The sequence below is a fragment of the Hippopotamus amphibius genome, chromosome 2 (assembly GCF_030028045.1).
Source record: "Hippopotamus amphibius kiboko isolate mHipAmp2 chromosome 2, mHipAmp2.hap2, whole genome shotgun sequence".
In the NCBI taxonomy this organism is placed as follows: Eukaryota; Metazoa; Chordata; class Mammalia; order Artiodactyla; family Hippopotamidae; genus Hippopotamus; species Hippopotamus amphibius.
The window spans coordinates 229,995,876-230,007,905 of NC_080187.1; the positions used below are offsets into that span (position 1 = coordinate 229,995,876).

At 36.3% G+C, this 12,030-nt stretch overlaps 1 protein-coding gene across 4 annotated transcripts in view; it reads right to left on the reverse strand.

Annotated features, from left to right (window-relative positions):
- TXNDC16 (thioredoxin domain containing 16) overlaps positions 1 to 12,030 on the reverse strand; it is a 93,262-nt gene that overhangs the window by 9,337 nt on the left and 71,895 nt on the right. For all 4 annotated transcript variants that reach the window (XM_057723914.1, XM_057723915.1, XM_057723916.1 and 1 more), the window contains 3 exons: positions 5,320 to 5,404; positions 3,213 to 3,351; positions 205 to 365 (listed from right to left, as the gene is read on the reverse strand). In XM_057723914.1, coding sequence (XP_057579897.1) covers positions 205 to 365; positions 3,213 to 3,351; positions 5,320 to 5,404 — 385 coding nt within the window. The remainder of the gene's footprint in view (positions 1 to 204; positions 366 to 3,212; positions 3,352 to 5,319; positions 5,405 to 12,030) is intronic.

Below are 12,030 nucleotides of genomic sequence, written 5' to 3' on the forward strand. Positions count from 1 at the left end.
CAAAAAAAAATTATTGTAGAACAGAATTCAATCTAAAACAAGGTCATCTTAGACCACTTGAGGGCATTTAGTGACTAGAACATCATGATGATGTACACACTGGTTCCACAGTATGACCTCCAAAGACAGAGTTTCATTCCCTGATTTAATAATCACTATACTTTCTTTACCTTTTACACATTAAAAGATTAAAAATATACTTACAGATTTAACCAGCACGGGGTACATGAATCCAAGTGTTTCTCTTTTACCAGCGTCAATATTGCTTTTGTATGCTGAGGATTTATGCTGCCATCACTGAATAAAATAAGTAATGGTTTCTGGAGTCTTAAATAAGTGGGAAGATTTCCCACAGTGATTTCTGGCTGTTCAAAAACAAAAACAAACCAAGAAAAAATGGGAAATTATAATGCATAAAATAGAAAATAATGTTCAAATCACTCTTGGAATTTGAGTTTGTAAAGTGTATTTCAAACATATTTTAAGTGGAGATTTTGCTATATTGATTAATAACTATGAATCTCGAGTTTTTATTTAAACCCATCTTGTCTTAATAATGAGCTAGTTATTTTCAAAATAAAACTACTAATAGAATTTGAAAATAAATTAAAGGAGCCCCCTGTTTTATAAGGATGTAGCACTTCTAATAATTTCTTATGCTAAAATCTAGATCAGACTAGCCAACATACACATGACAAATAAAACTCTTATTTTCCTCTAACATAAAACTTTTGAAAAAAAATAAGCTGAACTTAAAAGATATAATCTTTTAACATCTATGATTACTTAAAAATTAATAAAATCTTAATTTGTTTCAAAATTATGAGTTTTTAGCATAAAGTAATCCAATAATATGCTAAAACAAATTTTAAAAATCTCATTTCTTTGGAGTTTAAAATAAATAAAAAATTTACTAAAAAATAAGAAATTACTTTACTTTTACTTTTTTATTTTTACTTTACTTTTACTTTTTTTATTAAAAGAGAACAACATTTTTTATATATTTGTAGAAGACAATTTGTCTAGGCTGTTTTAACAAAAATTGAAAAGAGTAACATTTAGAATTAAAAATAGCAGTGACACTATATATAAAATAGATAACTAATAAGGACTTAATGTATAGCATAGGGAAATCTACTCAATACTCTGTAACAGCCTATATGGGAAAAGAATCTAAAAGAGTGGAGAGATATATATATATGTGTATAACTGATTCACTTTGCTGTATACCTGAAACTAACACATTACAAATCAACTATACTCCAATAAAAATTTAAAAAAAAATAGCAGTGACTTAGAATATTAAAAGCTCCTACCATTTTCCATTTTTAGTACCACATCTATTAATTCATCTTCTGGATGTACTTGTGAGCTGGATTAAATCTTCCTATATCAGAAAACTAATCCCCAGATGACAGAAGAGGAAACCAACGACAAGAAGCTGACCTGCTGAAGTCACACAGCTAAGCAGGAGGAAGAGTTAAATGAAACTAGCACCCAGGCAGCCTGTTCACCAGCCTTCCATTTCACTGAATCACACTAGAAATCCAAACGAACAATTTTTCTTTTTCTAGTTTTTGGTGCCAACCACCTTTGATTCATCCTCAAACACCAAACTCTGCCATATATTTTTCCCTACTTAGTTTTCAAAGCCACTTTCCTATGCCAAGTCTCATTTTTCTTTAAATTCTTTCCCTTTCAGACGCTAAATCCTCTTTTCACATCTTCCTCTTTCATGATTTAAACCTTAGATCCCTTCTCCAAACTCCCCTCCCTGTGTCGTCATCTTGTATTAACTATCATCCTTTCTCTTCTACATGAGTTATGTCCCCCTAAAATTGACAGATCTTATCAGCCAGCAGAACAGATTCGATAAATCTGGTACAATGGGGCCATCACTGCTCACTTCAAAAATTTACTGAGAACTTCAAAATCTTATGCTGGGTACTGAATCAAACAGAAGGTGCTTACCCTGCCCTCAGAGAGTTCAGAGCTCAGAGGAGGAAAGAAGTATACAAACTGCTATGATCTGAGAAAAAATTTAATGTATGACACTAAGGAAACCTATCGGCTCTAAAGTAAAACTAAAAAACAAATTAGAGGAGCTCATGGGTGATTTTAGGAAGTGGTATTTGATCTGGGCCTTGGATAAGAAAAAAGCCCTTGACAGATGGAGGCGTGTGCTAGGCTGGGGATTCCAGACCTAGGGAGCATCACGGGGGTGCAGACAGGTGTTAAGACATGCAGAGCATCTGGGGAGCAGGGAGAGCGAGAGCCTCTTATTTCTTTGGGGTTTAAAATAACAAAGAAAAGATTTAGTAAGAAATAAGAAATCTTACCCTTTTACTCTTTTTATTAATTAAAAAACATTTTTAATATGTTTGTAGAAGACAATTTGTCTAGGCTGTTATTAACAAGAATTGAAAAGAGTAACAAAGCATATTTAGGATTAAAAACAGTAGTGACACTATATAGAAAATAGATAACTAATAAGGACCTACTGTATAGCACAGGAGGACATTTATTCAGTATTTGTAGCTGATAGCAGTGCTCCTATGTCAGTATTGCATGTTTAATATTAATGCAAAACAATCAAAATCAAGAAATGCAGGTTACATCTGTTGTGCCCTTGAATCCACTATTATACAAAGTAAGTGCTGGAAAAGGACTTTTGTAAGACAGTCTTTGCTCTACAACTGTATAAGTAATAATACTAGGTAACATTTGTGGAGTGTTTACCAGGAGCCAAACACTGTATGCAGAGCCCTAAACACCTATCTCATTGAGTCCTTACAAGAACCCTCTTCAGCAGAGTGTTCCCCTACATTTTGCACATGTGGAAACTGAGGCACAGAGAGGCCTACATACAGTCAGTAAGGAGGCCAGGACCTGAAGCCCGGCAGTGTGCTCTCTGGAATCCACGTCCCTTATGCCAAGTTTCAGCCTAGACTGAGTGCTTCAACCGGCCATCAGCCACAAGCATCTCAGCAATAAAAATCATCCAAAGACATGTAAATGTTTAGCAGTGAACTAAGGAAGCTGTCTGCACAATGAGTGAATAATAAAATAGAGCAACCCAGTGAGTCTTGAGCTCACAGAACATCATGCTCTGTGCCAACAAAAGCTGGAAAATCAGGTATCAAAACACACTATCTTTAACGGATCTAGATTTTCTTATTTCAAACAACATCCTTATTACAAAATATACTCACAAATGTTTCCAGTGATGCATTTGTTATTATTTGAACTATGTCTTGTGCATGGACGTTAGCATACGGAATGCTCTCGATTTTGCCTTCCTTGTGTCTGGCAAGCAGCAGGGCTGGAAGAGTTACAGCATATTTACTTGACCTATGGAGAAATGTAGTATTAAAATTTCCAACCACAATATAGCAAATCATCAAAAACATGAACAGCTAGGCCAAGAAGTCACAATGGAGGCAGCAAACGGGAAGCCCTACTAAGGAAAAATAGAACTCCATTTCCAGACAAACTTATCTTCTCTGTGAGGCTATCTGAGCAAGTTCAAGAACCTTGACAACCTAGATTAGAAGAACGCAACAGACAGTAATCTGGCCAGGTTTGTTTTTCTAGACAACTTACTCACCAAGAAAATGTCTAAATAGGATTAGGAACACACTGAATGGTTCTCAACCTTTTGGGCTGCTCACCAAACTGCTGAGCAAGGAGACAGGCATTTATGAGAATGGGCCTATTATTTGCCAGGCACTATACCAGGTGCTTCTAGTTAAGCTTTTATTTAACCCTCAGAACGGCCCTATAACCCTCTTTTTACAGATGATGAAAGAGTGATAAATAGCATCACACTGAGGTATTCCAGATACAGAGTCTGTGCTCTCTCCACTGAAACAAAGCCCAAATCTTCTAACTAAGCCTAAAAGAAAATCACTAAATAGGAAAAAAACACCTTGTATGAAATTACCAGTGATGTCACATTTATATCATGTAAACACTTAATCCATGCTAAAACAAATATAGACATGATAAGATTATAAGCATTAGTAGAAAGCCAGTCTTCAGATTAGCTGAAGGACGCTCTTAGTGGACCAGTTGATTATAAACAAAACGTACTCTGAAAACTACTGCTCTAGAAGAGAGTGGGTGACTGTCCATGTGTCAGGTGAACAGGTCTCATATTCCCTAAAGATGTGGAGGTCAGTGTTCACTTTTCAAAAATCACTCATTTCATGGATAGAACAGGAGCTCCATCATCAAAAGCATGTGTCACCAGTATTCAGGATGAAAGATTTAAGCTCAGAAATCAGGAGCTTAGGAATAATATAGTCAGAGGGTAAGAAACACAAACTACTGGGCTGTAACAACTCCACGTACACCTGAAGATGAGTCCTTAGTGCAAAACATGATGTATATTAATAACGTTCACATTCTCAGTTCAGCCCTTCATTCTGCAGCAACTGAAATATCTGATAGTTCACAGGAGCCCCAGCAATTTAGGTGGCTAAACAAGCAGTGCTTAAGGACTTCCTAGGTGGCGCAGTGGGTAAGAATCTGCCTGCCAATGCAGGGGACATGGGTTTGAGCCCTGCCCCAGGAAGACCCCACATGCCGCGGAGCAACGAAGCCTGTGCGCCACAACGATTGAGCCTGTGCTCTAGAGCCCGTGAGTCACAACGATGGAGCCCATGTGCCACAACTATGGAAGCCCACGTGCCTAGAGCCCGTGCTCTGCAACAAGAAGGGCCACCGCAATGAGAAGCCTGCGCACCACAATGAAGAGTAGCCCCCGCTCACCACAACTAGAGAAAGAAGCCCGTGTGCAACAACGAAGACCCAACACAGCCAATTAAATAAATAAATAAATAAATAAATTTATTAAAAAAAAAAAAAAGCAGTGCTTAAGCATATATCTGCAATAATAACAAGATTAAGTAGAACTATCAGTTCATCACCTAAAACTCTGGGAGAAATATAGAAAAACTGATTTTTACGTAGACCTTGGTGGCAAATCAAAATCCAGACAGCCAGAAAAGAAAATTCCTCAAAAAATCATGACAACTATGAAGAATTTAAATTGCAGGTAATAGAATCGAAAAATGAAAAACTTTACAGGAAGATGAAGTATCAAGCCAACACTGCCCCGTGGGGTCTCTAGCCTAAAGCAGAATTTTGAATATCTAAAAATTCTAAATAGCCAGATAGTAGTTCCCAGATATGCCCAGAAGGAAATTAAAAATTTAGTTATGCTGCTGCCCTATTTTCTTTCATCAACTCTGTAAAGACAAGCAGTATATTATTTTGCAAACTTCTTCCTCCCTAAAATTAGACCAACAGACTTACAGTATTGAAACATCTTCTTCAGAATAAATTCCTGTGATAACACATCCTTTTAGGTAGTTGCCTGCTTCAGTGAACTCTTCTTTTGCTGTAAAAATAGAGACAAGATAAAAATCTGAAAGCTTCAAAGTTATGTGTGCTGTTCAACTGATGAACATATTTATAGATGACAGTGCTTAATTATGAATTAATTATAAAGATGTTTAGGTGCAGACCTTACATAACTTATTGGTTGTAAAATCAATCTGTGTTCTTTTTATAATATTTGATTACTACAGAAATGTACATTGATGTAACACAACTCTGGTTCTGTAAATAAATGTGCTCCAGGTGTACAGCTGACCCTTGAACAACACGAGTCTGAACTGCATGGGTCCACTTATACAGGAATTGTTTCCAATAAGTTTAGTACCTGTATTTTCATTTTACAGACCTTTAAACTAAGTGTGGGGAAAAGTTTGTGTTCAATTGTGTTCAAGAGATCACAATATGTGGAATCAAAAGAACTAGGGTTTGAGTCCTAATGCCATCCAAACTGAGCTTCCTGCCCTTGGGTGGATCATTTATCAACTCCGCCGCTTCTGAGGTCTGGGGATTTTTGACTGTGCGGGGGGTCAGCACCCCAAACCCCCTCGTTTTCAAGGGTCAGTGTAATTTATAAGATTTATAGATTCTAATCATACAGATTCTAACCAAAAGCCACTATTTGCTGCTTTTTAGTCTACTCCTAAGGCAAGGTAAAAGGAGACGGCTGTTTGATATGTAGCCTGGAAAAAAAAGCAGGTACGTGAAATGTTACACACATTACAACCACAAAATCTAAAAGTGCTTATATGCACAGGAAAAACAGAAGACTGGAAATTCTAGTCCTCTAACAGTTTCCGTGTTAGGGTTCTATAATTATGAGGGATTTGTGTCCTCTTTTTTTACTTCCTGTATTTCCTGTAACGTGATTTCGTTACTTTTGAACGCTGAGTAACTTGTGTATCAGTCTTCTCCCATGGGTTAGGATATACATATCCAAAACAAGAACTACTACCTCTGGAGGTTTCTGAATACATTTTCATAAATAACAGCACATTCTAGGCCTTATAACCAAGAAGCATGTTCGAATTAAACCGTTGTAGACTAATGACAAAAGAGCAAAGGTAGACATATAAACGATGTATTCTTGCCAAGTGAAGGCCAGATAGCTCAGCTCACTGCACAAAAGTTTTATAGCAGTTCAAATAGAAAAACTATGATGGAAGAATTGAATCATAAAGCACCCAAGAGGTCTGGGTATGCTGAACCCAAAAGATCTGTATCGTAGTAGTCAGCACCACATTTGTGATGTGAGCATCAACACTGTCAACACTGGGTAACCACAAGATTGTTTTCTTTAAAAACGATGTGTACTTTCCATGAGATTGAGAAACGCTGTAGGGAAGCCAGCTCACTAGAGTGGCAAAATCCTCCAGCAGGCAGCGCTGACAGCTCATTTATAATCATAAATTTAATGAGAAGCTAGTAACCCATGAAAATATTTCCTTCAGCCTGTGCTATACTGAAGGAGAAGAGATTCATAAGAAAACTAAGCAACTAGATAGAAAGGACTGAGTCCCTGCACTTTCATTTCTAAGAGAAACTTCTCTAAATTCTAATCAATAATTGATGATTGTTATAGAATCAATGATATAACAAAGCAAAAACATAATGGAATCTGTTTTAGCTTCTTTTTTGATAAGAAAATTATACTAATATTCCCGTATAGTTTCCTCATGCAGAAGACTCTAAACTCATGAATATGCTTCTTGGCAGGCTCTTCATGAACCCACTTGACCATAAATTCTAAGTTCCTTGGGGAATGGGAGTATTTAAGACTGTAGACCTCAGCTGCACATCCATTCCTACTAAATCAAAGTGTAAATTCTCCTTTGAATGTTTGAAACCAGGAACATTCTCCTCCTTGATGAAAACTGCACATACGTCAGAATGTATGGCAACCCAAATATAAGGAAATAATACGTTATCTAAATAAAAAGTTTTTTTAACCACTATAAATATACTTGAGATGTAATATTAATGGTGACTTACAATATTTAGTTGTTTTAACTTTAAACATTTTAATTGCATAAAATAAATACATTAATTTAGCAGTACTGCTTTTTTTCCACTGTCACATTTTATTACATAGTTATATTTATACATACACATATGTAGATACATCTATATTTTAGCTCTGTCAGCAAAAGAGTGGAGAGGCAAGAACACCCCAGTAATTAAAAGCATTCCTAACCCCTAGATCTTGGCTTCTAAATTCAATGTCCCACTAAAAGGAAATTAGACTCCTTGGAGAATTGGCTGATTCTAGGAATGGGGCTGGGAACATCTTGTGGCAAAAGGATATATTCAAAAAATAATGGAGATGTCAAAAGGTCACAGGTACCCCGGACGGAAAAAAAAAAAAAAAAAAAAAGATGTAGGAATCAGAGGGAAAGGGCTGCCACTGAGCAAATCTATCTAGGACAACCTGAGCAAACTAATGATAATACCTGCTTATAATACATCGAATAAAATAGTAACTCAGCCATCCATACTGATAAACAAATGAGCAGCATGCCAAGTAACAAAGGTGGAAGGAATGACGGAGTTGGGAGTCTCCCACTTGGCAACGGTCACAGCAACACAGGCCGTGGATTCTAAAGCTGGAGTGCAGAAGGAAAATGAGAAGCAGGATATTTACAGAGTTTTAAATTATGTCCCCACAAGGTATTTATTAGCGATAAAGCAAAAAGTAGTAACTTTCTAGCAGACGGACCTGAAAGATACACCAGTGGATAAAAGAGACATTTCAGCCCTCATGGAACTCACATTAGTCTTCAAACCATTAGAATCTATATGCACAACAAATTAATATCTGATACAAAATAAGTGCTCAGGAAATGTTATTTATCCAAATAAAATCCAAATGTACATAAAATGTTAATGGATTCATAAGAGGCTTTTATTGTTATATATTTTCTCATTCAATAGACGTTGAAAATCCAGCAACTATCATATGAATGTCTGCAAAAAATAAAAAAAAGAACAGGAACTAATACCTGACTTAAAAGGCTTAGAAGCAATCAATCCAGTAAAATAATTAAAAAACATCATATCAGATTACAGCATTCTGGCATAACAGAATCACCTTTACATACTTTAACATTATGTTTTTGACTTCTGTTGAGAGAGAATTACTTGTAAATTTTATCATCATTTGTACAGAAATGTGGTCAAGCACACTGCTCTTCATGTTGATCTCTCAATGAAATATATATGTATATATACATGTGCGAAAAACCCCTCTCACCATGTGCAATTGGAGAAATATTTTCTCTACAGGCACCACAGCACCCTAACTTGTATTTTGCCATTTGCTATACAATGATGATAAATTGGCAAAAATGTCATCTTTCTGTATCTATTTGCTACCAGATTGCTCAGGGTTAAGTTTTAAGATCAACTGCAGTGTTTCTAGGTATTCTACATAATTATCCTCTACTTTTATTGATTAACTCTTATCCTTGTTTTAATGATTTTATTGTATTTGTGCTTTTTATTATCTGAAGACTAATTCTTTCTGGAAGAAGGCCCAGTATAAATAATAAAAGAGAACTTCAGGACAGCAGACGCCTGAGGTAGGTAGAAAACAAAGTCAACTGTGGGTGTGAAAACATGAGAAAGGGAAAGACGGAGGAGTAAAACACAGAGTCATTTACTTCAGGACTTCTCATAGAGAGAATACAAATTAAAAAGTTACGCCCTCTGGATTGTGCCTTCTAAGATGGTAAGCCACACAGCACACATTAACAGTCTGATTATTTCTTCCTAGTGAGTTCTTTTGGCTTTTATTTTTAAAAAATTTGAGGACAAAGTAGAAGGGGAAAATTACTAGACAGCAATTTGTAGAAAGCAAAATTTAATAAGTAGTTAATAGTATCTACTATGTACAATTATAATCCTAGACACTGGGGATCTTCTTCCCATACGAACATCCTTAAAAGATTTCATTCAGAATATGAAAGTTGTCTCAAATAAAAGAAAAATAAGAAGGGGGGGAAGTTTGCTATATAAATGGGAAAAGTTAGCAAGAGATTATCAACTAAAAATTGTTACTTGCCATCTGCCTCTACAAGAATGAGGTCATTAGCCACTGCAGTCACCAACCTTCAACACACCCTGAAAGGAGTTCAGGGTGGAGATCTGGAATTAGGCCCTCTGTGCTCTGGGAAAAACTGGCAGAACAGGCCTTCTGATAGTTAGATATTCTCAGAGGATTTTATGGGTCCAATTTCTTACATCCCTTCATATCTAGAAAAGCAGCACTAAAAGCATTAACAGAGACATCTGCTCCCCGTGACTGGCAACGACCTTCTAGTGACCAGCAGCAATGACTGCACGTGTCCTCCTCACCACCACCACATGCACACGGACTCCCACGCTACCTACCTCTCTGGAACAGTTCCTCAGAGCTATCTCAGAGGCTTCTCCTAGGCTACAGTCCTCATTTTCTCTCAAATAAAACTTAACTCACAACTCTCATGTTGTGTACTTTTTTTCAGTTGACATGATGAGGAAAACACTAAGGGTTCTGCTACCCAGTCAAGAGGCCATCCATCTCCAAAGCCAAGAGTGACATTCTAAGCAACACCACTGGTCAGAAAAAAAAAATGCCTATGTACTCTTTCTTTAAAACTTACTGAAAGACACAGTCCTATGAAACAAAAATAAATAAATAAATAAATAAATAAATAAAGAGTAGGAGTTTAAGAATAGAGAAGCTATAATATTAAAAGAACACTAGGGCTTCCCTGGTGGCGCAGTGGTTAAGAACCTACCTGCCAATGCAGGGGACACAGGTTCATTGCCTGGGCCGGGAAGATCCCACATGCCACGGAGCAACTAAGCCCATGCACCACAACTACTAGCCCACGTGCCACAACTACTGAAGCCCATACGCCTAGAACCCAGGCTCCAATACAAGAGAAGCCACCACAATGAGAAGCCTGAGCACCACAACAAAGAGTAGCCCCCACTCACTGCAACTAGAGAAAAGCTGCACGCAGCAACAAAGACACAACACAGCCAATAAATAAATAAATAAATAATTTTAAAAATTAAAAAAAATAAAAACACTATAGCCAATGATATTATGTAAAACGAACAAAGTAAAACTAATTGTTGTAAGCACTGTATCAAAACTGAGTGCAAAGACATTAATTTGAAATGAATCAAAAATAAGATGAATTGGTTTCTTAGGTCAGTCTCCCAAGGCAACTGAAACAAAAGCAAAATAAACAAATGGGGCCTAATCAAACTTACAAGTTTCTATACAGTAAAGGAAACCATAAACAAAACAAAAAGATAACCTACAGACTGGGAGAAAATATTTGCAAATGATGCGACCGACAAGGGCTTAATTTTGAAAATATACAAACAGCTCACACAACTCAATAACAAAAAAATAAACAACCTAATCAAAAAAATGGGCAGAAGACCTAAACAGACATTGCTCCAAAGAAGACATACAGATGGCCACAGGCACATGAAAAGATGCTCAACATCACTAATTATCAGAGAAATGCAAATGAAAACTACAAGGTACCACCTCAGACCAGTCAGAATGACCATCATTAATAAGTCTACAAATAATAAATGCTGGAGAGGGTGTGAATAAAAGGGAACCCTCCTACACTGTTGGTAGGAATGTAAATTGGTGCAGCCACTATGGAGAACAGTATGGAGGTTGCTCAAGAAACAAAAATGAAGTTGCTATATGATCCAGCAATCCCACTCCTGAGCATATATCCAGGTAAAACTATAATTTGAAAAGAGACATGCACCCCTATGTTCATAGGAGCACTGTTCACAACAGCCAAGACATGGAAACAACCTAAATGTCCATTGACAGATGAATGGATAAAGAAGATGTGAGATAGACAGATAGATAGATAGAAAGATATAAAGGAATACTACTCAGCCGTAAAAAAAAGAATGAAATGATGCCATTTGCAGCAACATGGATGGACCTAGAGATTATCATACTGAGTGAAGTAAGTCAGAAAGAGAAAAACAAATACCATGTGATATCACTTATATGTGGAATCTAAAGTATGACACAAATGAATCTATCTATGAGACAGAAACAGACTCACAGACATAGAGAACAGACTTGTGGTTGCCAAGGGATGGGACTGTGGGGGAGGGAATGATTGGAATTTGGGATTAACTCATACAAGCTATTATACATAGGATGGATAAACAACAAGGTCCTACTGTCTAGCACAGGGAACTATACTCAATATCCTATGATAAACCATAGTTGGGAAAGAATATGAAAAGGAATATATATGTGTATATATGTATAACTTGAGTCACCTTGCTGTACAGCTGAAATTAACACAACACTGTAAATCAACTATACTTCAATAAAATTTTTAAAAAATAAATTAAAAAAAGAAATACCAGAAATACCAATGAAGCATAAAAGAAGCAACAGACATTCAAATAAGTTTTGACAATATGTGTAAATGGCCGAAGTTCACTTAGAAGAGTCAATAGGCAAAAAAGATAAGAAAACGTAAAAAAGAAAAAAGAGACAACCCAAATATATATTCAACATGCATTATAAAATTAATAATTAAGTATCAATAGGTAGATAAAATGAATAAAATAGAAAATATTTAAACA